The 27,950-nt window shown below is 45.1% G+C and overlaps 1 protein-coding gene across 3 annotated transcripts; it reads right to left on the reverse strand.

The window, feature by feature from the left end:
• Nucleotides 1–153: 153 nt before the first annotated feature.
• LOC147422370 (uncharacterized) lies at nucleotides 154–27,906 on the reverse strand. 3 transcript variants are annotated; one of them, XM_086503606.1, is made up of 4 exons: nucleotides 27,289–27,835; nucleotides 1,093–1,166; nucleotides 858–1,003; nucleotides 154–519 (listed from the first exon to the last, which is right to left on the reverse strand). In XM_086503606.1, exons 3-4 carry the CDS (start codon nucleotides 897–899, stop codon nucleotides 226–228), a joined length of 336 nt encoding a protein of 111 aa, XP_086359732.1. In that variant the 5' UTR covers nucleotides 900–1,003; nucleotides 1,093–1,166; nucleotides 27,289–27,835; the 3' UTR covers nucleotides 154–225. The 3 variants fall into 3 exon arrangements, 2 of the variants coding, with proteins under 2 accessions (XP_086359732.1, XP_086359733.1); XM_086503607.1 differs by lacking the exon at nucleotides 1,093–1,166 and having other exon boundaries at nucleotides 27,289–27,836; XR_015186845.1 differs by lacking the exons at nucleotides 858–1,003; nucleotides 1,093–1,166 and having other exon boundaries at nucleotides 27,289–27,906.
• Nucleotides 27,907–27,950: the final 44 nt, after the last annotated feature.

Here is a 27,950-nt window from a genome sequence, read left to right on the forward strand (position 1 = left end):
TTTGTGACTTTTCACCTTGTTTCTTTTGCATCTGTGCACACGAGCAAACTACACAATGAAGAACTAGCAACTTCTTCAATATTAAAATGAGGAACAAAACCACAATAAATATTACCATTAAAAAAGGCAGGAAAAGAAGCACCACACAGCAGAGACAATCTATTGTGCCATCTTTGATCTTCCTGACTGAAACATCAGGACCTTTATCATGCATAGCTTGGACAATTATCTGCTCATGTCAATGGTGCCCAAAGGCTGCAACTTGCGATGGAAAACTTCGTCGCAATGCCTCACAATTTGAAAAAATACAAACTCTATTTCACAAAGATGGCTTCCCCGAGCGGATGATGGCGATACAAGTAACAAAGATGTGCATGGTTGAGCAATGTTTTGAGTTACAAAATGGTAGCATTCCTGAAGTGACCAGATAAATAAGAGGGCATAATATAACTTGGCAGCTGCATGTATCACAGCAAGATGTGGGACAGTTTTGGAAATCAAGCTGCCATGCTTCTCTATCTGCAGAATCAGCAAAGCAAAAGCATGAGCAAAATAGAAAAGCTAAGCAAACAAATCATCCGCACACATGCACAACTCCTTTGTATGAATGATTTGACACAAAAATATGAAATATGAAGTGAAATATGAAACCCTTACGCATTAGAGGTCAGGTATTCCCTGGTCATGAAGTTATGCTGCTACTTAAATGTGAATAACCAAATTTGCCTACTAGCATGTTCCCAATTTTAATTTTTTCCTTCCATCAGCACGGGGTTAGGTAGTAGGGAGAGCTTTATACATATCTGTGTATTTACAACCGGACTTGCTGTACACATCACATGCACAAGGGGCCATACCGTGGGAATGGCTTCCCCAATGGAGAAGTTGTTATCACCCATCGAGTGCAGCCCATGCGCCTCGAACCCTCTGCCTTGGGATTACATTATGACGGCTCAACCAACTGAGCTGCTCTCTTTGGGTATGTTCCCAATTTCACAAGTACCTAAAACATAAACTCCATCAATGTTGGTAAAATCGTCCACGTTGGCACACACTAAATACACAAAAGGAAAGTAATCCATGATCTTACACCTCAAGCACATCCAATAGGTTCTATCGGCCTCAGCCATCCCCCTCAATTCAACAGTTGCTCCTGGTGTAGATACCTGAAGGCCACAGATTTAACAGTATGCTCCTGTTTAGTTTGTTGTGGTTTGAGCTAGCTACAGGAAGTTCAACAAGGCTCTCTGAACATGCTTTTATTATACACACTATCAAGCATTTTCTTCCCGTGAATTACTTGGCAGTTCCTATGATATGTCACATTATGGGAGCTATGCACATAGCAACACTACCACACCTGATTGAGCTGAGCACTATCGATGAGTTTAGTCAAATTTAGGCAGTGCGCAGCTTGCACGTTAAGATGGTCTTATTTTCTGAGATTACTTAGCCAATATGTGTGGGGATACTCAGTTGGTTCTTCACAAGCAGCACTACTTAGAAGTGCTTAGCTCCTCTATTTTTTTTTTCTTTTTTCTTTTTTCTTTTTTTTTGGTCGGGGAGGGGGGGGTGTGGATTCTGCTTCAGCCTAACGGCCAGGCGCTTGCATTGGTTTCACTCATCTTGATAGCTGGCTTTGTGTCGTTTTCTTCAGTCTCAATACCTTAGTATTATTTTCCATTGAGCCTGTGCAACTCATATACACGGAAATATATAGTGAAGAGAGAGAGAGAGAGAGAGAGAGAGAGAGAGAGAGAGAGAGAGAGAGAGAGATGAAATGAAATGATATATTAACGTCTTCAAAAGGTCAAAATGACCTATGAGACCAATCCGTTACAAACTTGTGAATCTGGTACGTGTCTTGAGTACAAAAAAAGAAATACTAAAATGAATTTAGAAGTGCTACTAGCTCAAACTGTTTGGGGTATGTGTGATCACTGATACAATGGGTGCCCAATACAAAAGAAAGATAGAATGAGTGATGGATCCATCCTCATATGTACTCAGGATGTCGAGATAGTATGGCTCGAATCCTCTGTTGTAGTCTCCGTTGATGCTATGAAGCTCCTCTCCTAATCATGGGCGTCTCAATCTCCCTAGTTCCAATGCTCGATCAATGAGTGTCCCGCGTGTGTGAGTATGAGCTGAGCTTTGCAGTGGTGGTTGCTCCTCTATCTGTCCAGTGTTTGGTGTGAAGAAATCAGTAATCTGTCTCTGAGATTATCTCTCTCCAGATCTCCTTAGTCCAAAATGACCTATGAGACCAATCCGTTACAAACTGATGAATCTGATACCATGTTTGAGTACAAAAAAAAGAGATACTAAAATGAATCTAGAAGTGCTCCTAGCTGAAATTGTGTGGGGTATGTGTGACCACTGATACAATGGGTGCCCAATACAAGAGGGTGATATAATGGGTGATGAATCCATCCTCATCTATACTCTTCTCGATCTCCCTAGCTCCAATGCTCAGTCAATGAGAGTATCGCGGGTGTGAGTATGAGCTGAGCTTTGCAGTGGTGGCTGCTAGTGTTTGGTGTGAAGAATCCGTAATCTGTCTCTGGAATTGTCTCTCTCCAGATCTCCTCAGTAAACTATCTCTGTGTCTGTGTAACTCAAGTAGATACAGTCCAAGACATCACTGGTCCTGATAACTCATGACTCTAGAAAAGGGGGCAAAGCCCTCTCTGAATAGACAGTGGAAGCAACCCCGTATCTCATAATACACTATGCACTAACATATATCATGCATCTCTATCTCTGGCTCTGTATGGCATAGGCAGCATATCCTACTAGCTGCTTGTATCCCTCTGAATCTACCAGTCTCAATCTCAAGCTGGTGTGAAGATGTCGGTATCTGACCAATGGCACACCGCAAACCCATGAGATAGATGTGTACCCATATAGCTCGGTCCAATCACAAACCCATCCCTTGTGAGTTGGAGAAGATGCTCTCTATAGAAAGCCATCTTCATGCCCAACTCCTTTGTCGGCTCTATCCATGTCCTCCTGGTGTACAATTTGGGTCAGTTCCTGGCAAATGAGTCTAGTAATCTCCACCCATGTAAGAGACACTGAACACGATCAAGGGAGTACTTGAAGGGAGGCAAGCTGTCCATGTTGAAGCCATGTATCTAGAACCATGATGACATGTGCATACCATCATGATGTGTCCCCATGTAAAGCTAACTGTTTGGAGGACTCAAGGGTTAATGTGGCATATTTGTCTCTGGTGGTATCCCATAAGCTGTGCATAAAGGCGACTGATCTGGTAAGTGCCTTTATCTCCATGGGGGGGCTGCTAGCTCCGCTCTAATGATCTTGTGTGGCATGGAGACCTTGGCTCTAATCAGCCAAGAGATCATATCTCTCCACCCATCCTGACCCACAGAGGGTCCCCAAACCTGAACCCCATAGAGCATAGTTGAAGCAACCAAGGTATCAAAGAGCCACAGTTTTTTCGGGGTTCCTGGAACTGAACATGCGAACACATCCTCCAATCTTCCCAACACCCCATACGCTCTGGTCAGTCTAGTCTCAGCTGCTCTCTTCAAAGAAAACCCTGCCCAGTGCAGACTACCCCAAGATAAGTGTATGCATCTGTGTACTCCAACATTTGGGTCCACGCTGGGGTGGATGTTTCCTCTAAGCAGATCACTTCCATTTTATAGTCCAAACTCCATTCATCATAAGCTGTCTTCTCCTTTGTGTCACTGACCGGTCGTGCGTTGGGGGCACAATGCACACCAGAAGCTCTTGGTTACAGCTGTTCATTTACTGTTTCTTACTGGATTATACACTCAGGGATATGGTTTAACCCAATTAAACCGCTTAATCTAGAACTTCTTCAGGGAGGTTCTGATCAGATGCCTGATACGAGAGCTAGGTTGCTTCCACGACAATGATCATGCCACGGGTAGAGAGTGGATTGGGCATCATTGATCTGGAGATGCAAGTTTTGCATCGCTTTCCAAGCTCATTCGAGCTCCCACTCGTTGGATCCGCTCATATCAGTTTATTTTCAGAGGCTTCTATAACTTATTCTGAGTGTTCACCACTCATGTCGTGAATGCCCTGAAATAAACACAAAAATGAAATGAGTTTGATTTCTTACGAACAACAAGAACTAGGAACCAAAAAGACCGTATTTGGGGAGGGCGAAGCCTCCAGCACAAGAATTCACCTGGTTTTGGTTTCTCATTATCCGATTGATAAAAATGAGAAACAAAATTACCTACGTGTTCCGTGTCATGCAATTGGTCGGAGACAATGTCCATAGGTCGAAGGGATGGTGTGTAGGGAAATGATGATCCTTGGTAAGCACGGAATTGACCTTGAGAAATCGTTCACTATACCTGTCAAGAATACCCAAATTGGTCGAAGTCAAATGACCCGAACGACCGAGTCCAATACTCCACTGCGTAGTTTCCTGCTAGTGTGGACATGAGAGATTCAAGGAGACGATGCCATGCCTGTGTCAAAGTCGACGATGCAGGAGCGTAAAGACGATAGGGAGAATGCGAGAGAGAGAGAGAGAGAGAGAGAGAGAGAGAGAGAGAGAGAGAGAGAGAGAGAGAGAGAATCGCCTGAACCAACCAACCTTGGCAATGAATAACTGATGCTTAATACAATGGGGGATATGAGTTGCATATATACCCACCTCGGTAAATTTTCCTACCCAAACTTTCACAAATAAGTAAAATAAATACCTAAAAGTCAAAATAAATAATGGAATAACATTGGGCAGTTCACTTGAAATGCCATAACTTACCCTCTCTGCAGCTCATAGTGGACATAAATAGTGAGACCAAGTCGATGAAGAAGCTACCATGGACACTCTAGTGGTTGATCAGTCTACTGGATACACCTCGACTATGCTACCCTCAACTTTTTACCTCAGAAGAATGCCATCTTGAGCATCAGTTGCCTTTTAGAAAATTGAACTATAGACCACACTACATCCAACAATCCCCATTCGTGGACTGTCAAGGTTGTATCAGTCCATACGTACTAAACCGTACTATACGGCACGTTCGTACTCATCTATACAGTACAAGGACTAATCGTATTGTACGGCAGTTTTTTTAATGAAAAAAATTCGGGTGATTTGGTGTCCGGATGCGAGCAACAAGCTTATCGATTTAACTTTTGCACCAAGGGCTATGAAAATTTCCATACGCAAAGTGTACTTTTCAATCAGGTAAATGAGCATCCTATCCTCTCTCTCTCTCTCTCTCTCTCTCTCTCTCTCTCTCTCTCTCTCTCTCTCTCTCTCTCTCTCGTGCCACACACATACTTCATAGATAAGGCGTTGGTCCCTGTGAAGGCCGGATGGAAGCAGTTTGGATGCACCATCATCTCTGATGGATGGAGTGACAATCCTCAGTCAGAGACTGAACTACATTACATATACTCAGATGAATTTAGGATAAGCCCAGATTCACCCTTGAAGGAAAGTGCAAGGTATAGACCTATGGTAGTCACCCACAAGACAATATAACCATCAACTCCATCATGCATAGTATTGACTAAATACCACGACATCCCCACTAACGTCGTCAGTGCCAAATAGTGGGTGTAGAACTAGGTACTAACATATGCTCCCTAACACAACACACACCACACGCACACACACATGAGCATACATCAACACAAAGTTCAGCGTACTGAGTTTCTGTCATGACTCCGGAGATCAAGGGCAGACTCAGCCATAATGAAGCCTAGCACTAAAAGAAGCATGAAATCAAAAAAAATTAGCGCAAATGAGGTAGTTGATAGGGCATACGCACCACAAAAGATAGAAAGAATTAGCACAATATCAACTGGTCGTAACTCGGAAGAAAACTTCACAATGTGAAGTCTGCATGTCCGCTATACAACTAAAAAATATACTCAAATGAATTTAGGATAAGCCCAGATTCACCCTTGAAGGAAAGTGCAAGGTATAGACCTATGGTAGTCACCCACAAGACAATATAACCATCAACTCCATCATGCATAGTATTGACTAAATACCACGACATCCCCACTAACGTCGTCAGTGCCCAATAGTGGGTGTAGAACTAGGTACTAACATATGCTCCCTAACACAACACACACCACACGCACACACACATGAGCATACATCAACACAAAGTTCAGCGTACTGAGTTTCTGTCATTGCACAGTGTACTATAAGATACGGGGCCGTTTCCACTGCTTATTCAGAGAGGGTTTCGGTCCTTTCTCTAGGGTCATGAGTTATGAGGATCAAATATGTCTTGGGCTATATCTACTTGAGTTACACAGATATAGAGACACTTTACTCGGGAGAGAGAGAGAGAGAGAGTCCTAGAGATAGATTACAGATTTCTTTTCACTAGATATAGGAGAGCCAGAGGAGCAGCCATTACTGCAGAGCTTGGCCCACACTCATTCAACCACTACCGACACTCTCATCGACCGAGCACTGGAGCTACGGAGATCCAGATGGCCAGGATTGAGGAGAGGGACTACACAGCATCGACAGAGACTACAGCAGAGGATTCGAGCCATACTCTCTCGACATCCAGAGTGCAGATGAGGATGGATTCTGGTAGTAGCATCTTTGTTCTAGTTCTTTTGTACCCAGTGTCACAAGACGGGCACCACGTGCCAATAGAAAAGAACAGACTGAACATACTTTGAGCACTTCAATAACAACTGAACTGAAAGAGAGAGACGACACGCGACACGAAGTGGCGGAATTCCACTCCAAAGAGTATTGGCCCCAAACCTTGGCACCCCTTTTGGTATTTCTTTATATTGCACAGTACAAGCCTGTACTCCAGACTCTGCACCTTCTCCAGGAAGCATGCCAGAGAATGAGCCCTAACCTCATATTTAAAGGCCCTTGGCCTATGAAAAGCACTTTACATGAAAAGCCTTCAAACTCAAAAGCTTCTGGTCCAAAAGCAATGCCAAAAAGCTGCCAGCGTAAAATCCGGAATTCCGTACAATTGCCACGTCAGCAATCATCGCAAAACGCGAAATCCATACAACATGCCATGTCATCAATCAGTGTGATTTTTGGAAATCTGCCACGTCATCAACCAGCTTCGCAATTCTTTTGTGTGTGTGTGAATCCTGCTTTATTTTAATACTTTGTCACTTGGGGCCCCATCGGACGGAATCCCCATAAGTTGGTAGGACTTCTTCTTTTGTTACTTGTTCTTCTTAGGGTTTAGGCCCCTCGGCCGGCATCTATAGGTTGGCTACATTCTTTAGGCTTTGACACGTCAGCAGTTTGTTACATCTCCCCTTCTTGAAAGAGAGTAATCATCCACGATTACAGCATATCTACAAAACAACTCAAGTTAGCTCAAAAAAAATTCTGAGGGTCATTCCAAGGGACATTCAGTTTGCTCTTTTTGTTAAAGAGTTAGCTTCTCCTTTCAGCTCTTTTGATCAAGGAGTTAGCTTCTCCATTCATCCAGATCGAAACTCTTGATATTCCAGTGTAGTAAAATTAGCCATCACACCCAGACCGTACTGATCTTCCACGGGTGTCTTGATGCACTAAAATTACATACCCAGGCTGTCACATGACACATCCAACCCTATGTGTCCGTGGACAAGCTACACCATAACAGGGTTTCCGTCAGTCCAGTCAGTCTAGATTAGAAGTGATCTGGCACTTTCGTGAGTCTATTCGTAGACCGTGCATGCCCAGTCACTTAGTGTAGATGCATATCCTCCGGTTACACACAACATGATCATAAGCATTCCCATCAGATTCCATCAAGAGAATTTTCCAATGCATTTAGCCTATTTTACCTATTTTTGGCATTTCACTTATTAATTTAAGTGACTTTCCAACAAAAGTAGATAGGGCAATTTTGCTAAGTTTGTATAAAAGCAAACTAGAGCTAGCACTATTTGGCAGAAGAGGCAACAGGAGCCAAGCTCAGCAGGCAACTTCTCAGCAAGACAAAGACCTTGGTGGTTTCCCTCCAAGCAGCATACCCCCATCCTAACGTTTCTTCATCAGCATTGTCTGGCATTTTTGCACTAGCCAATCATCGCCATACCTCCCACTGCATAGCGTTCGTCATCAACATCATCGCCAGCAAACCCAAGCAGCTAGCGTTTTTTATAAACCCCAGCCTAGCGTTTTTGAGAACATCAACCCTAGCGTTTTGAATGACCTAGCGCTTGCAGATCCCAGCCTTGGCGATTCCAAGCAAAGAAAGACCAGCAGATCCAGCCATAAAGAAGTAGCAGATTCAGCTGGTAAAGACCTAAGTTTTCAGCCTTAAGAAACCTCAGTTTTCAGCCCTAAACCTGCAGATTTTCAGCGACAAAGACCCACAGAAAACAGCGCCCCAAATCAGCGTTTTTGGATTGTAGCATATTTCAGCCCATAGCGTTTTTGGACAGCAGATAAAAGATTGCAGATTTCAGCCCTAGTGTTAGCTTCGTCGTCATCGTCGACATAGCCTAGATTTGCATCAGTCTCATGCATTCAATTTGTACCAGATTGTGCAATAATAAGTAGAACACTCTCGCCGACGAGAGTGGGGCCTTCGAAGGAGGGTTTTACAACGTCTCTGGTATCGTATCTCTCTTCTCTCTCTATCTCTCAGTCTCATACACTTGCACGCACAGTGTCCATTCACTTTGTTTGTGATCATAGCATTCTCTCATTAAGAACAGAAGGCTCTCCCTTCCATAAGAACAAAAGGAACCCTTGAGCACAGTTCGGAGCACTCATCTTGAGCAAAGCGCAAACATTCATTCCGTTGCACCTAACATTGGTATCAGAGCTTTGGCAATGTTCTGTATCACTCAAGGAAAGAACCACAAGAATCACAAGTTTTTTTTTGCTTGTTGCGGTCGCACAAACCCAAGTTCGCTTCGGCGTGTCGATTCTTAATCGTGTTTTTGAAGAGTGACAGGAATCCCAAGAAAGAAGGGCTTGTCCAGCCTCCCCTTGTGTCTCTTTTCACTCATTGAGAGCGGACCGAGTACTTAGCGGCCGGACAATCGACGTGAGGTGGGAAAAAGCAACCTTGGTGTGAGCGCAAGGCCGCCAAGGGGTGCACCCACGGAAAGGAGTAGAACTCGGGTGAAGAGAAGATCCTTCTCAAATGCGGTTTGCAAGCGAAAGAAAACCCTCAAGAACCTCAAGACCCGCAAGAACCCAAGTTCCTCGTGAACTTAAGAACCCAAGACCGCAAGAACCCACGACTTCAGGATGGTCATCACTCGAAGCGGAATGGATACTTCGCTTGGAGGTGATGAGCATGAGAGAGGCGAAGAAGAATTTTCCCCACCAAGATGTTTTTCCGACCCTCCCCCATTCCCATCTACATCAAGGATTGCACTAACTCCTATGGAGGCTTTGGAGCTGATGTTTATGGAAAGGAATTTAGAACGCGAAGCAAGAAATGCAGAAAGAATGACAAAAATGAAACGCAGACACGAAGACGACAAAGCAGAAAGAAAGGCAAGACAAGAACAATGCGAGCGACACATGCAAGAGTTCTTGCGACTCTATTCTCAAGTTCAGGCACAGATGCAGAGATTTGGGGAAAGGAGACTCTCTCAGTCTCTTCTTCTCCCAAGCATGACACACAGGATTTGCATGATTATGAGAAGCATGATGATTTGAATGATAATGATTTGCATGATGATTTGGATGACAATGACAAGGATTTTCATGATCAAGATGTGATTTCTCACGAGCATGATGATTTGCATGATCAAAAGGCGATTTCTCACAAGCATGATGCTTTGCATGAAGATGACGTGATTGTTCACAAGGATGATGATTTAGTTGATGCTTTTTCTAGCGAAGCTAATCTCGTTGCAGATTCGATCAATCACGAAGAACTGATCTTGGCTCTCGAGTCGAGGTCCAAAGAACCCCCACAAGAAGATTCGATCAATCAAGAAGAACCGATCTTGGCTCTCGAGCCTAGGTCCAAAGAACCCTCACAGGAAGTATTATGTGTTCGCATGATTCATACGCACGCATTGTTCGAGTGTTTCATTCGTGATCGTTTCCTGTATTTTAGTCAGCGTCTTTATGTGATCCCTTTTCCTAGGCATGACATATTGTACGTTGAGCACGTTTCACTCATGAATGAGCATGAATGTATGCGGATTGTTCATGAAAAGATGAAAAGTATGCATTCAAGGACGTCACATTCCATGTCTCTTCCTTGGCATGACACATTTGTAGAAAGAGCACATGAAAGTAAAAGCACCAAGCATGGGCATTTCCGTTGTGAATTGCCACAGTTGATTGCTCTAGATCATAAGAGAAAGATTCGATCTCATTGTTTACATATGTTTGATGAACGGTTTGTCACTCCGTCTCTATGTTCATCTACATTGCATGCACAGTCTTTGAGGAAGACACGATTTTTTCCACTCACTTTACATGAAATAGGTATATTCATGGTTTTGTGTTGTAAGTGGTTTCAGGAATTTTCAGCCATGGAGATTCTTGAAGAAGAAAGAAGCATGACTCTAGATGAAGTTGAAGCATCGAAGGAGCCACAGAAGACTTTGTGTAGCTTTCGGCGCGGCCGAAAGAAGAAGGCATTGCAGACCTTTCTGAAGTTCAAGTACCGCACGACCCACACATCAGAGTGGGCCGGCGAAGAGTCCCTTCCAGGATTCCGGATGCTATTGGCGATCTCCCTCGACGCCATACAGTTCGGTACCAGTACCTCACTCTGAAAAGGAGGGGATGTCACGTGACACATCCAACCCTATATGTTCGTGGACAAGCTACACCATAACAGGGTTTCCGTCAGTCCAGTCAGTCTAGATTAGAAGTGATCTGGCACTTTTGTGAGTCTATTCGTAGACCATGCATGCCCAGTCACTTAGTGTAGATGCATATCCTCTCGTTGCACACAGCATGATCATAAGCATTCCCATCAAATCCATCAGATTCCATCAAGGGAATTTTCCAGTGCATTTAGCCTATTTTACCCATTTTTGGCATTTCACTTATTAATTTAAGTGACTTTCCAACAAAAGTAGGTAGGGCAATTTTGCTAAGTTTGTATATAAGCAAACTAGAGCTAGCACTATTTGGCAGAAGAGGCAACAGGAGCCAAGCTCAACAGGCAACTTCTCAGCAAGACAAAGACCTTGGCGGTTTCCCTCCAAGCAGCAAACCCCCGATCCTAGAGTTTCTTCATCAGCATTGTCTGGCGTTTTTGCACCAGCCAATCATCGCCATACCTCCCACTGCATAGCGTTCGTCATCAACATCATCGCCAGCAAACCCAAGCAGCTAGCGTTTTTTATAAACCCCAGCCTAGCATTTTTGAGAACATCAACCCTAGCGTTTTGAATGACCTAGCGCTTGCAGATCCCAGCCTTGGCGATTCCAAGCAAAGAAAGACTAGCAGATCTAGCCATAAAGAAGTAGCAGATTCAGTCGGTAAAGACCTCAGTTTTCAGCCTTAAGAAACCTGCAAATTTTCAGCGACAAAGACCCACAAAAAACAGCCCCCCAAATCAGCGTTTTTGGATTGTAGCAGATTTCAGCCCATAGCGTTTTTGGACAGCAGATAAAAGAGTGCAGATTTCAGCCCTAGTGTTAGCTTCGTCGTCATCGTCGATATAGCCTAGATTTGCATCAGTCTCATGCATTCAATTTGTACCAGATTGTGCAATAATAAGTAGAACACTCTCGCCGACAAGAGTGGGGCCTTCGAAGGAGGGTTTTACAACGTCTCTGGTGTAGTATCTCTCTTCTCTCTCTATCTCTCAGTCTCATACACTTGCACGCACAGTGTCCATTCACTTTGTTTGTGATCATAGCATTCTCTCATTAAGAACGGAAGGCTCTCCCTTCCATAAGAACAAAAGGAACCCTTGAGCACAGTTCGGAGCACTCATCTTGAGCAAAGCGCAAGCATTCATTCCGCTGCACCTAGCACAAGCAATCTCGTCCAATTAGGAATATTCAGTAGTTGGCACATCACAATGCCACACAAATGCTTACATATGCATGTTACAAGGCACAACAAGCAGCGCCGCTGAGCACTCCTCCGAGACAAACGGTCTACGGTATGAAGCTACTCAACAACTACCTCGTCACTCCCCCCGCAAATAACCTAAAAGGTCCGGGCCATGAGCTCAGAGGACTGTACAACCAAACGCTCCCACACCGCAGTGTGCGTCGCTCGGAGGTTCATGTATAGAACCAAACGCTCCCCAGGCATCGGCCTGCGTCGTTCGGAGGTTTTCTAGCATACAACGAAACGCTCCCCAAGCATCGGCTTGCGTCGTTCCGAGGTTCAAACAATACCAAAACAGTATTTCTCACTTCTCCACCCGGGAGTAAAAATCACCAATCAATGAAACCAGTATTAAAACCAGAGTCAAACATTTCAAATCGGCACCAAGACAGGTTTAAAACAGATACCATCCATTTCAAAAAAACTTCAAACAAGATCACTTAACAAGTTCTCAAACAGAAGTCAAACTTAAAAAGCGATCTGGACATCAGTCGAGCTCGAAAAGTTGACTGACTTTCCATCCTGGAACCTGCACCAAAAAGTAGGGTTAGGTTCATTCCATAAGGTTGTAGCCGAGCACAGCATGGTCCATGAGCTCTTGGGCAAACAGTGTTTCTTTGGCAACGATGGTAGTCCCAAGATAGCAATCGTACTAGACCTCCAATGTCATCTGCTCGTGAAGAGACATCTACTAGGAGATGTCGAGAAATTTCAAGTTATAATCTGCTAGGGTTTCCATGGCAAGCATTTCAGGATACCCCACTCTACAAGAAGTTGCACTCTGAAGGAAGATGTCAGAAACCATACAACTTCGGGCAAAATTTTTCTTGAAAGCTTACCAAGTACTTGGAGTATGTTGCTTGGTAGCTGTAGACATCAACATCTGCATGGCACTGCTTCTGAGAAAAACAGTGACTTGAAACAAATCTGGATCCTTCTCTTGCAAGTGATCTTAATTGGCTTATGCCCTGTAACACATGAGCGGTGAAGATGAGAGCGCGCCCGATGCGCGATGAATTAAGGGTGTCACGTGCGCACTTCACTTGCGCCACGTGGACACGCTTCTGCCATAGTCTAGTATGAGTCTTAGCTTAGGACTGAGCCTCGGGCACCTTTGTGAGCCTCTAGCAGGAAGTGCATGCCCATGCCAGACACACTTGCATACCCTCTCTTGCACAAGAACATTCATTTCATCATGCAGGCATTTTATCGCGTGAACCACCTCTTATAAGTCATTTTATTAAAAGTGACTTTTGGAATTCTTTTTGTAAGTTTGTTGGAAAATTGTTGAAGATCTATAAAAGAAACCCATTGGGCACTCAGTAGAGGCAGAAGAAGCAGGGACACAAGGAGGCAAGCAGCACCTCAGTAGGAGCCCTAGCGTTTTCTTAAGAAGAAGAAGACCCAGATCAGCCTGGCGTTTTCAGATTTCAGCAGACAGTCCAACGTTTTCAGTTTTCAGCCTTGACGCCGTTGTCGTCGCCGTCGTCATCGTCGTCGAAGTCCCTATCTTGACGACGACACCTTCGTCATCGTCATCGCAGATCCCTATCTTGACGACAACACCTTCATCGTCGTCGTCTCGCAGACACCATCGTCGTCATCGTCACAGTCACCATCGTCATCGTCATCGACATCGTCGTCGTCGACATAGACCAACAGTACCCGTCGTCGACATCATGGTCTTTGACATAGACCCCGTCCTCGACACAGAACCGTCGTTGACTTCACCGTCTTCGACACAGAACCGTCATCGACTTCACCGTGTTCGACACAGTACTATCGTCGACTTCATTGTCATCGACAAAGACCCTTAGTACCTCGTCGTCAACTTCATCGTCTTCGACATAGACCTCGTCTTCGACATAGAGCCCGTCGTCGACATCATCGTCTTCGACATAGACCCTTCAGTACCTCAATAGCATCAATACCCTTCAGCATCAGCATCATTGTAGTCGCATTTGTGCAAGAATAAAGAAAGTACTTGCTCTGGCAACAGAGCAAGGGGGCCCTTGAGGGTTGGGACCCGACATCCCTGTGTCGTCTCTTTTCTCTCTCTCGTCTCTCTCTTTCTTTCAGTATAGTTCAGTTCTTTCAAGTGAAGTAAAGTGTCCCTTGTGTTTGTGTGTGGAGTACTAGATCCGAGCAAATCCTTTTTCTCTCCCGCTGCACCTGACATTGGTATCAGAGCTCTGTGCGTGCTTTGGCTTAACGAACTCAAGGGAAGAACCATCAAGAACCTAAAGAACAACCTCAAGAACCAAGAACCCCAAGGAACCCAAGAAGAACCATCGAGCCCAAGAACCCAAGGAACCTCTCCCAAATTTTTTTCCCTGAAGAATCTTTGAGTCCCGACCATGGATTTACCAGATTCCATCTTCATTGCCATGTCTTTGAAAGAAGATCAACATCGGATACACGAGAACCCAGATCTTGAGTACCAAGATCTCCTAGCTTTGTATGCGGATATGGAAGGAGTTGGAGACAAGATCCCTAACCTCTTTTGCATTCGCATTTGCATGTAGCGTGCATCCATTTCCCTCGTCATTGAACCTTTGGAAAGGACTCCGGAACCACACGACAGTCCATCAGCATCGGTAATGTTTTCACCACAGTCAGTGTTCAGGGAACACCTCTTGCTACAGCAGGCAGAGTCAGCACTATCTGGTATAGAGCCCAGGCTGATATTTAGCAATCGTAGTAAGGCTGGACAGTGACCCTTACACGGTGTTTGCATCGCCAACAGTACCCACAGCACCCAGAGCACCCGCAGTACCATCAGACCCTGGTTTCAGAGAAATCTGCATTGGTTTGTGCATCCACGGCATCAGAAGCATTCATCAGTCAGCATTAGAAGTACAGAAAGAAATTCGACAGCTGTGCCTTACTTTTAACAGGGGGGAATGTCACGTGCGCACTTCACTTGCGCCACGTGGACACGCTTCTGCCATAGTCTAGTATGAGTCTTAGCTTAGGACTGAGCCTGGGGCACCCTTGTGAGCCTCTAGCTAGATGTGCATTCCCATGCCAGTCACACTTGCATACCCTCTCTTGCACAAGACCATTCATTTCATCATGCAAGCATTTTATCGCATGAACCACCTCTTATAAGTCATTTTATTAAAAGTGACTTTTGAAATTCTTTTTGTAAGTTTGTTGGAAAAGTAGGTAGGGAAAATTGCTAAAAGAAACCCATTGGGCACTTAGTAGAGGCAAAAGAAGCAAGGAGACAAGGAAGCAGGCACCCAACAAGCAGGCAGCACCTCAGCAGGAGCCCTAGCATTTTCTTAAGAAGAAGAAGACCTAGATCAGCCTGGCGTTTTCAGATTTCAGCAGACAGTCCAGCGTTTTCAGTTTTCAGCCTTGACACCGTCGTCGTTGCCATCATCATCGTCGTCGAAGTCCCTATCTTGACGACGACACCTTCGTCATCGTCATTGCAAATTCCTATCTTGACGACGACACCTTCGTCGTCGTCGTTGTCGTCGCAGACACCATCGTCGTCATCGTCACAGTCACCATCGTCATCGTCATCGACATAGACATAGACATAGACATAGACATAGACATAGATATAGACATAGACATAGACATAGACATAGACATAGACATAGACATAGACATAGACATAGACATAGACCAGCAGTACCCGTCGTCGACATCATTGTCTTCGACATAGACCCCGTCCTCGACACGGAACCGTCGTTGACTTCACCGTCTTCGACACAGTACCGTCGTCGACTTCACCGTCTTCGACACAAAACTGTCGTCGACTTCACCGTCTTCGACACAGTACCGTCATCGACTTCATTGTCATCGACAAAGACCCTTAGTACCTCGTTGTCGACTTCATCGTCTTCGACACAGACCTCCTCGTCGACCTCCTCGTCTTCGACATAGAACCCACAGAGCCCGTCGTCGACATCATCGTCTTCGACATAGACCCCTCAGTACTTCAGTAGCATCAATACCCTTCAGCATCAGCATCATTGTAGTCGCATTTGTGCAAGAATAAAGAAAGTACTTGCTCTCGCAATAGAGCAAGGGGGCCCTTGAGGGTTAGGACCCGACATCCCTGTGTCGTTTCTTTTCTCTCTCTCGTCTCTCTCTTTCTTTCAGTATAGTTCAGTTCTCTCAAGCGAAGTAAAGTGTCCCTTGTGTTTGTGTGCGGAGTACTAGATCCGAGCAAATCCTTATTCTCTTCCGCTACACCTGACAGGGTGGGAGTGGCTAATGAGTGCAGGTTGGATGGCGAAGATACCTCGAATAAAATTCCAATATCTCTGCCTGCTCTTTTGTGGGACCGGTATGCTTTTAGAAAAGCACATGCCTGATGCTCTGATACCACTGTCACAAGACGGTCACCACGTGCCAATAGAAAAGAACATACTGAATAGACTTTTAGCACTTCAATAACAACTGAACTGAAAGAGAGACGACACGTGACACGGAGTGGCGGAATTCGTATTGGCCCCAAACCTTGGCGCCCCTTTCGGTATTTCTTTATATTGCATCAACACAGTACAAGCCGGTACTCTAGACTCTACACCTTCTCCAGGAAGCATGCCAGAGAATGCAAACCCAAGCCATTGACAGTGCTAGCAGATCCGGCATTCGGCAAGACTTTGCAAGTTGGTAAAACTTCGTCTCCTCTTTCTGCTTTCTCATTTAGGGTTTAGGCCCCTCGGCCTGGATCTGCAAGTCGGCTACGTTCTTCAGTGGCTTGACACATAAGCAATTTGTGACATCTCCCCTTCTTGAAAGAAAGTAATCCAGCATTAGTTGAGCTCGAGAAGTCAACTGACTTTCCATCCTGAAAACCGCACCAAAAATTAGGGTTAGGTTCCTTCCATAGGTCGTAGCCGACTGCAGCATGGTCCATAAGCACTTGAATAGTTGAAACACGCCTCCATAGACAGTGTTCCTGTGGCAGTGATGGTAGCCGCAAGATATACCAATCACACTGGACCTCCAAGGTTATCAACTTGAGAAGAGACACCTGTTGCGAGGTGTCGAAAAATTTGAAGTCGTATTCTGCTAGGGTTTCCGTGGCAAGCATTTTCAAGTTGGCCCACTCTGCCAAGATCCGGACTTCAAAGAGAGAAGTCATGTAATTGCGTGCAAAGACTGTCTTGCAAGCTTGCTAGGTCCTTGGAGCATGCGGTTGTGTCGCGATTGAGCTCCACCACTTCATATCATTATCTTTAAGAAATCCCGTTGCTCGAGAAATCTTGGATTCTTCTGTATAGTTCCATAGAGCATAGATGTGGTCGAATTTTTGTAGGAACTGCAATGCTTTCTTCCAATCTTTCACCCCAAAAAAACTGAAAATTTTGATTGTTGTGCCGCCATCCTTGAAATCTTTCGGTTGGTTAGGCGCATATCCCGAGTACGGATAATAAGGGTATCCATATGGGCTCCAAACCGTTGTAGCCGGTGGCGGTGGTGGTGAGGGAGGTACCACCTGGGGCATCAGAGGGGGTAACATGTAATTCAAAAACTGTTGAAAACTTTGAAACATCGGACGATTCTGCTGAGGATGCTGTGAAAGAATGTCGCGAAGCTCGTCGAGGAGAATCTGCAAGTATTCTGCTGAATCCATGAAAGGCATGTGTCACGTGACACATGCAGCCCTATGTGTCCGTGGACAAGCTACAGCATGATCAGGGTTCAGTCAGTCCAGTCAATCTAGATTAGCAGTGATCTGGCACTTTTGTGAGTCTATTCGTAGACCGTGCATGCCCATGCACTTAGTGTAGATGCATATCCTCTGGTTGCTCACAGCATGATCATCAGTATTCCCATTAGAATCCATCAGATTCCATTAGGGGAATTTTCCAGTGCATTTAGCCTATTTTACCTATTTTTGACATTTTTCACTTATTAATTTAAGTTACTTTCCAACAAAAGTAGGTAGGGCAATTTGGGTAAGAAAATATATAAGCAAACCAAAGCTAGCACTATTGGGCAGAAGAGGCAACAGGAGCCAAGCTCAACAGGCAACTTCTCAATAGGACCTTGGTGGATTCCCTCCAAGCAAGAAACCCCATCACTAGCGTTTTCCTCCCACAAGAATCCATCGCCATCCACAAGCATCCCCAACGTTTTGCATCAAGCTTCATCGCCCAAGCAAAGCATCAGCATTGGCATTTTTGGCATCAGATCCTCCCGCAAGCAGATCACAGCAGCTAGCGTTTTTGGATGAGCCTCTCTGCCTCATTTTTGGAACACAACAGTCCAGAGTTTTTGGTCCCATCTTCAGCCTTGCAAATCCAGCATATGCAGCGATTTGCAGCCCTAAAAGACCATCAAGATCAGTCCTAAAAGGAGTAGCAGATTCAGCCCGGATAGACCATCGGTTTTCAGCTTAAAGACACCTCAGTTTTCAGCTTAAAGACACCTCAGTTTTCAGCCCTAACCCTGCAGAATTTCAGCAACAAAGACCCACAGAAAAAGCCCCAAAAATCAGCGTTTTTGGACTCGCAGCAAATTTCAGCCCATAGCGTTTTGGACCGCAGTAGAAAGATTGCACATTTCAGCCCTTAGGTCGGTCTCGTCATCGCCGACATAGCCTAGACTTGCATCAGTCTCATGCATACCGTTTGTACCAGATTGTGCAATCATAAGTAGACCACTCTCGCTGACAAGAGTGGAGCCTTCGGAGGAGGGTTTTACAACGTCTGTGGTGTCGTATCTCTCTTCTCTCTCTATCTCTCAGTCTCGTACACTTGCACGCACAATGTCCATTCACTTTGTTTGTGATCATAGCATTCTCTCATTAAGAACGGAAGGCTCTACCTTCCATAAGAACAAAAGGAACCTTGAGCACGGTTCGGAGCACTCATCTTGAGCAAAGCGCAAACATTCATTCCGCTGCACCTAACATTGGTATCAGAGCTTTGGCAGTGTTCTGTATTACTCAAGGAAAGAACCACAAGAATCACAAGAATTTTTTTTGCTTGTTGGGGTCGCACGAACCCAAGTTCGCTTGGGCGTGTCAATTCCTAATCGTGTTTTTGAAGAGTGACAGAAATCCAAGGAAAGAAGGGCTTGTCCAGTCTCCCCTTGTGTCTCTTTCCACTCATTGAGAGCGGACCGTGCACTTAGCGGCCGGCCAATTGACGTGAGGTGGGAAAAAGAAACCTTGGTGTGAGCGCAAGGCCGCCAAGGGGTGCGCCCACGGAAAGGAGTAGAACTCCAGTGAAGAGAAGATCCTTCTCAAACGCGGTTTGCAAGCGAAAGAAAACCTCAAGACCCTCAAGCACCCAAGAACCCAAGACCCTCAAGAACCCAAGTTCCTCGTGAACTTAAGAACCAAAGATCATAGTGCATGGTCGTCACCCGAAGCGGAATGGATACTTCGCATACAGGTGATAAGCATGAGAGAGGCAATGAAGAATTTTCCCCACCAAGAGATTTTTCCGACCCTCCCCCTTCGCCATCTACGCCACAAAGTGTACCAACCCCTATGGAGGCAATGGTCAAGTAGATGATGGACATGATGGCCAAACAAGAAGAAACTCGCATGAACATGATGGCCCAACATCAAGAAGCGAATCGAATTGCGTTGGCTCAACAAGAAGCAAATTGCATTGCTTTAAAACGCGAACGCGACGATCGAAAAGAAAGAAAAGAACAAAGAAAGGAGGAAGCGGCAGCACGAAGCGCGGCCTTGGAGGCCGAGCGTGAAGCTCAAAAGGTGGCCTTGGCGGCCGAGTGCGAAGCTCAAGAGTGGCTTTGGAGATCAAGCGTGAAGCTCAAAGAGAACTACGCACTCAAGAATTGATTTGACAAGTACTTGCTTCGGAATCCGAACCAGTCAAAGATCGTGGGAGTTCCTCAAGTGACGCAAGCCACGATGCGGATTCCAACCATCCAGTCACAGAGAAGTTGACTTTCAACTACGGTTATTCATTCTTGGTTGCATCAATTTAATGCTTATTTTGCGACAACTAAGAAGACAGGAAATAGCAAAGTTTTGACGGCAGCCATGTACCTTGCTGGTGATGCCATTAATTGATACCACGCATGGCAAGAGGCACAGTTAGCCGTGCACCTAGAGGAAGCCGACGAATTCACTCCCCTTTCCCTTCAATTGGGCTGATTTCCAAGACAAGCTCAAGACGCGGTTTATGCCACCTCAGTACCCCGCACGATTGAAGGACGATTGGCACGCTCTCAAGCAAAATGGTATGCCGGTTATGTCTTTCTCTAATCGTGTTTTGCAGCTAGGTACCCAATTACGCAAGTCAGATGATGAACGCAAAGAGGCATTCCTTTATGGATTGGACAAGTATATCAAGTACGATGTCGAGGTGCTCGATCCAATCGATCTCAACAAGGCGGTAGCGATTACTCTCGCACAGGAGATGAAGCACAACAAGGGAAAGCCTAAGGAGAAGAAGACTAAGTACCTCGCAAACTTCTCAAAACCCTCAGAACGGCAAGAACGGCAAGAACGGTAAGAATGGTAAGAATGGTAACTCTTCTAACCAATCTTCCAACAGTCTCTCAAAAAAGAATTCTTCCAATGAATCTAAGGGTAAGGCTAACACAATTGTTAAACCTAAGCTGACTCCAAATGAAAAGGTAGCACAAGGAATTGTAGGAGGATACATCACGTCGGAAGAGCAAAGCACTTATTCTAAGGAAGGTCGTTGTTTTCATTGTCACATTAAGGGTCACATAAAAAGAACATGTCCTAAGCTTCAATCGAATGAATCTAAAGAATCCACAGAACCCACTTCCTCTGTCAATGCAATTAATGATAACATGAGTGTGCCCCAAGTTTCTCATGACCCTCCCATTGATGATTCTCTCATTAAATGTTATGGTCATATGACGGGGCAGCGTTTTGTCATATTGTTTGACCCAGGTAGTCTGCATGATGTGATCAGTCCCTCTCTTGTTGAGAGAGCCCACCTAGAAGTTAGTCAGAGATCTCCTATCGAGGTCTCTAGCTTTGTTCCCGGTATGGACGCTCTCATCACGGAGGAGTGCCTTGATGTGTTGTTTGCAATTCAAAAGGCTGCCTTCACTAGAAGATTTGTTCTCTCTCCTCTCTCAAGATGTGATATGATTTTGGACATTCGATGGTTTCATGATGCTAACCCTCTCATTGATTGGGAGGCTAACACTTTCACTCTCAATGCCAAAAGTGATTCTCCCATTGTCATTCATGGAGAGGACGTTGTTCATTCTCCATCTCTCATTGCTAATATACAGGACAAGATTGAACGGATTCATGAGAAGGAGACTCTCTCAGTCTCTTTTTCTCCAAAGCATGACGCACAGGATTTGCATGATGATAAGCATGATGATTTGAATGACAATGATTTGCATGATGATTTGAATGATAATGACAGGCATGATGATTTGCATGATCAAGATGTGATTTCTCACAAGCATGATGATTTGCATGAAGAAGATGTGGTTGTTCACAGGATAGATGAGTTAGTGAATGCTTTTTCTAGCGAAGCTAACCTCGTTGTAGATTCGATCAATCACGAAGAACCGATCTTGGCTTTCAAGTCGAGGTCCAAAGAACCCCAACAGGACGATTCGATCATTTAGGAAGAACCGATCTTGGCTCTCGAGCCTAGGTCCACAGAACCATCACAGAAAGTATTATGTGTTCGCATGATTGATGCGCACGCAGTCTCTTTGTTCATCTACATTGCATGCATAGTCTTTGAGGAAGACATTTCCACTCACTTTACATGGAATAGGTATGTTCATGGTTTTGTGTTGGAAATGGTTTCAGGAATTTTCCGCCATGGAGATTCTTGAAGAAGAAAGAAGCATGACTCTAAACGAAGTTGAAGCATCGAAGGAGCCACAGAAGACTTTGTGTCGCTTTCGACGCGGCCCAAAGAAGCAGGCGTTGCAGACCTTCATGAAGTTCAAGTACCGCACGACCCACACATCAGAGTGGGCCGACGAAGAGTCCCTTCCAGGATTCTAGATGCTATTGGTGATCTCGCTCGACGCCATACACTTCGGTACCAATACCTCACTTTACAATGCCGGTACTCGCGCTCTGCACCTTCTCATTTAAGGGTTCCAGAGACTGAGCCCTCTGCACATATTTAAAGGCCCTTGGCCTTGAAAAGCAGTTGCATGAAAAGCAGTCAAACTCAAAAGCAACTGGTCCCAAAAGCTAGCGCTGAAAACTGCCCAACGCAAATCATGGAAATCCTTACGACTGCCACATTAGCACATCATCATAAAATCCGAAAATCCGTACAGGCTGCCACGTCATCAGCTTCTACGCAAATAAGCTTGTCTGTGTGTGTGTGTGTGCTGGTCCTGCTTTATTTTAACATCTTTAGGTCACTTGGGCCCCATCGGACGGATCCCATAAGTTGGTGGGAACTCTTCTTTAAAAATAGGCCACTCGGCAAGACTTTGCAAGTTGGTAAAACTTCGTCTGCTGTTTTTGCCTCCTCACTTACGGTTTAGGCCCCTCGGCCGGGATCTGCAAGTCGGCTCCATTCTTCAGTGGCTTGACACGTCAGTAATTTGTGACAAACGCCGAAGTCTCCCTCCTTTTTTTGGCTTAGCGTTTCAAAACGTTGTGCACAGAAGAGTGGTGGGCACCTTGGGGCAGCAAATTGGTTGAAAGCCGACCATCTTGGTCACTTGAAGCAAAGGATTTTTTGGAGCGCCCTTTGGGCAGCGAGGTGAACCCTCCAGCGACCGTCTTGGCGACTTTGTGTGCGGACTTCGGAGATCTCTCCCCTCCTCGTAGAATTTGGTGATTAGCTTGGACTTTGCGGCCACTCTTTGGAGTGCGAGAAGGAATTCATCACTTTCAGATCGAGCAACTGCAACATGGCCCCCCCTTGCTTGAGCGCCAATGATGACCAACTACCAACTATTGCCTATGGAAAGCGGATCGACCAGTACCCAGTTAGCGGCCTATGCACTGACGAAGTTCTCAAGGAAGTTGTACATTTGTTTGGCTCGAGATTGTGAAGCCAAAAGTGTGAGGATTAGTGGTGCTAATCCCATAGTTACACGGAACGGGAATGGGGGCCTCCGGAGTGGGGGCCCCGAAACAGCGGAATGGGAGCGGGGGCCGGAACAGTGAACCTAAGATATGCCATGGGGGGGCCTTTTTTTAACTCTTGAGAGCTTGAGGGTTTGGATTGTCTAGGAGAGGATGGGAAGGATACCCACCTTCCCCCCCAATGAAGCTTGTAAGTTGTGCCATATTGATGGCGCTTGAGGCTTGAGCCATATTGATGGTTGCCCGTTCTGCTTGAGTCATATTGATAGCTTTTAAAGATAAAAGGACCCCCCCTGCCCCTCCCTTGTGTGAGTCTTGAGAGGTTTGAAATCTTCCCCAAACTGCCACCTCTCTCTCTCTCTCTCTCTCTCTCTCTCTCTCTCTCTCTCTCTCTCTCTCTAATTTTTTTTCAATTTCCCGTTCCGGCTCCAAAAGGTTTTTCCTTTCCCGACACCGTTTCAGCGCACAGAACCGGCCAGAACGCCGTTTCGATACGATGACCCCCAGTTCTGCCCATTTCGTGTTACTATGGCTAATCCTATAATTAAGATTGAAAACTTCATACTTAAGATCACACTGAGACTCAAGAGACTGAATATGTGTTTGATTGATTAAATGATTGCTTGAAAACTAAGTACAGTAGGCTCCTTATATAGGAGACGAAGAGACACAAATGAAAGACATGTCTCATGGTGAAGAGACATGACTTTAGACGTAAAGACACATCCTTCCAACGAAGAGCTGCAACCATTGGGCAAAGAGTTGCAACCGTAGAGCGAGGGGTGTGACCAGTCGTCGAATGAGTGTGGCTTTTTGCGAAGAGGCATGTCTCTTGAGTGAAAGGTCGTGACCATCCAAGCGCAGGGGTCCTCCTTGGCATGGCACTTCGCATATCTACAACTTGAAGTAGATGTAGTACTGTAACATAGTCATTATCGTGACATTCCCTCCCATTTAAAATGAGAGCCTCGGTTAAAGAAATGACTTTTGATGTTGACAGAGCTCTGGGAAAGCATTGAATCTTCGAAAATCTTCAGTTTTTGAGTTATCTGAAACCTTTGTCGAACCTTTGCTTCTTGCGAAACCTTTTTGCTTTGACTCCTCAATCCCATGTCATTGCATTATTCAAAGACTTTTTTGAAGAATCTGGCTTCATCAGGTTGATTGCAACAAGGGATTGATCTTCAAAATCTTTCATGAGGTGTAAGACTTCTGGTTCAAAATCTTGTCATAACTGCGAAACATTTGGTGAAAAGGAAATCTTCTCAAGGCATTCTTCGAAGGGGTTAACTTCATCTTTGCTAATCATTGGAGAGGATTTTGGATTGAGACTACAATCATCTTCCAATAATGAATCCCAAAATTCTTCACAATCATCTTCAGAAACTGCCACTTCACGACTTGTAATTGGTATATCAACATCCAACAAAGAATCAAAGAATGCATAATCGTCTTCTGACTCAAAATCTGCAACTATGTCTTTATCTTTGTCTGGGAATGAAGTACCACTTGGAAAATTTTCTTGCTTGAGATCATTTTTGTCTTCATCAATTGATTCAGAAGAAGTTAACGAACTCAAAAATTCATCAATAATAATTTCAGCACGAACATCGGGTATGCCATCCCTCCGTATCGCTGCATTATGTATGTTTTACGCGTAGTGTAGAGTAAGGGTTACCTCATGCTATTGGGAGAAAAATTGCATTCCATCTTTCTTCTCCTTCAATACAACTCCGAGAAAGGGTTAGCGTGTAGCAGCGAGGGTGAGAGGCTCACAACCGTCGGGACCCGGGAAAAAGATTTACTCTGATACCACTGTAAGGATTAGTGGTGCTAATCCTATAATTAAGACTGAGAACTTCATACTTAAGATCAAACCGAAACTCAAGAGACTGAATGTGTGTTTGATTTGATTGAATGATTGCTTGAAAACTGAGGACAATAGGCTCCTTATATAGGAGACGAAGAGACAAATGAAAAGACACGTCTCATGGTGAAGAGACATGACTTTAGGCATAAAGACACATCCTTCCGGCAAAGAGCTACAACCATTGAGCGAAGAGTCGCAACAGTAAAGCGAGGGGTGTGGCCAGTCGTCGAAGGAGTGTGGCTTTTGGCAAAGAGGCATGTCCCTTGAGTGAGAGTTCGTGACCATCCAAGCGTAGGGGTCCTCCTTGGCATGGCACTTCGCATATCTGCAACTTGGAGTAGATTTAATACTGTAACATAGTCATAATCGAGACAAAAAGAAAATGCCCGAGTTCTCTAGAGGACAAAGGCAAAGGCAGCTTGACAAGGATGGCAGTACCGGTACTTAGTTAGCTGTCTCGGCACCCACGAGGTCTGAGTGCCATTGTTATAAATATGGTAAGATGCTTTGTTTGGCTCGGAAATGCAAAGCCAAAGGCAAAAGTAGGAACTCACAAAAAGAGAAAGGCAAAGGCAAGATGGACAAAGATAACGGTGATAGACAATTAACAGAGAAGATCCGCATGGCACACACGGCAACAGCCATAGTGGCCACGCCGCCATATTTCTAGTCAGTAGGTGGTTGCCGCAACTAGCTTTAGTGAGGGAGAAGCTTGTGAGTTGCAGAGAGGGGCAAGCAACGCTCCCTATAAATAATTTGGACCCTTGTGTTGGAATTTAAGTTATCGGTGTTTGAACCTGTGGGTCGGAGTTCAAGGCACATGCATCTGGTAGGGAACCAATCAGATCTATCTAAAACACCATGGATGAGTGCACCAATTCATTATTGTTGATCGGATTATGGACACGATGTGTTTCAAAATTCATTGTCGACGGCCAGTCTCGTGGCGAAGAATGATATCTCTGCCAATGCGGACGCTGTACTTAAAAAATGACACCGTCTCCTCTGCAATATGTCCCGACCACATCCAGTCTCCCAGATCCTAGACACGATGTGCTAGTGGTAAACCTTCCAAGACCCACAACCTCCATAACGCTGCCTCCTCTGAAGAAAACACAGGGTCTACACATAAGCGCTTGCCAAACGCACCTACCACTCGAACTGGCTCATAATGCAAATCAAGCTGCTCATCCAAAGGAGAAGAGCCTTGAAATGTCAAGCGCATGTGCCCTCTACTACCTCCGTGATCTGCAAGCGAGAGGACAAGAGTGCCTTTCTGCACCAAGCGTGGATGCCTATCATCATCAAAAAAAGCCCACCACCCCTCATGCATGGGCAGATCCGAGTCACCCAGGATAGCCTGCCACCAATCCGGAGGAAGAGCATCCTCAAACTCTAGCATTCGGGTGGCAACTCCCCTGCGTATACCGAACTCAATGCTAATGAAATCCGCATCAAGTAAACCTGCCTCTAACCAAATCCGTACACAAGCTGCTGGCCCATCATCCCATATGGCCCAATCAATACGAATCCGCTCCCCTAACTGGCGTCCCTCATGATCACGAACATATGCATTCCAAATCAAGGGTTGTCTCTCAATCTCCTCAATGCATCGCGGTCTACGGCGGATCATACCCTGACGTACCATCAGCCAAATCCGTAAAAGTGATCTCATAAAAGGAGATAACTGAGTATAATCCAAAGGAGCATCAGTGAAGATAAAACGGATAGTCGTGCGCCAAGGCCCCTCTGTATCTAATGATCCAAAACGTGGCACTACACGAGACAAAGCATGATACAAAAATTGTTTCCAAGGCTCAGCCCCAGGAAATAAGCCTCTAACTATACATTTAGACAGCAGAGCACCACTCTGCATCTCTGGATCAATGATGCCCAACCCTCCCTCTTCACGAGGCAATATAATGGTATACCGTCGTCGTGCTTTTCTCTCCCCACTTGCTCTTAGGGAAAAATGTGAAAGCCAGGGGGAATACAAATTATTATATATTGCAAAGATAGCTGCTCCAAGTTATGTTTTTGGCCATTACAAGAATGCACCATGGTCTAAGTACAAAATGAGAGCATGTTGCTCTCATATTCTTTTATGATCAGATAAAGCAGGGAACATTTTATTAGACAGCATGTTGCTCTCATTTTCTTTTATGATCAGATAAATAAGGGAACATTTTATTACACAGCATGTATCACATAAGCAAGATGTGGGATGGTCTAAAACTCAAGCTTGACACGTTTATCTGTCTGCAGAATTCCCAAAGGAAAAGCATAGGCAAAACGGTAAAGTACTCACGAAAGGCTAAAACAACTGATCCGCGCACATGCACAACTCTATTTTCTGCATCATGGACACAACCATTGTATGTGGAATATGAAACTCTTACCCATCAGAGGTCATAAAAAGATGGGATTGACAACTCGTGAAGTTAAGCTGCTCCTGGCTCATCATGAAAGCGTTTCCAGGTTCCAGGAGTACCGGAATTAATCCCATGCATTTGAAATAAACCTTCCACATTGGCATACAACAGATATAAGAGAGCAAACTGCTCCGCGTTTGCATATCACGAGCTAGCCCTTATCCTCAATTCAACAGTCCACTAGAGTCGTGAGAGCTACAATAAGGTCAAATAATCAAAGCCCTCTTCTATTGGGTGTCCCAGAATGGCTGCTGACTAACTGCTCCCTGGAGATGCGGACTTGACTGCTTGTCAAGCTTCAATGGGGCTCGCTGGTAGTCTAATATCTGAGGGCGGTTACAGACTGGCTGCCCAAACTTGGGCGGCAGGTACGTGAGCTGAGCTGGCCGCCAGATGCCAAAAGATTATTCGCTCCGTGAGATGCGCGCTGGACAACTCCGTGGACTGCCAAGCTCCCCCGCCCATCCACGGGCAGGGGTTGAACCACAGACCCCACCGAAAAAGACAAAGTGCGTAACCAATAGAACAAGACTGCTTTACATGTAAGTGGGGTCGCTTTTATTAATATATTACGACTTGGGCATATTAGTGTGTAAAGCCTCCCCGCCCGTCCCCTGAGTGGATGGGCA

Source organism: Adiantum capillus-veneris, chromosome 27 (assembly GCF_014529385.1).
Source record: "Adiantum capillus-veneris isolate H3 chromosome 27, ASM1452938v2, whole genome shotgun sequence".
Taxonomy (NCBI): Eukaryota; Viridiplantae; Streptophyta; class Polypodiopsida; order Polypodiales; family Pteridaceae; genus Adiantum; species Adiantum capillus-veneris.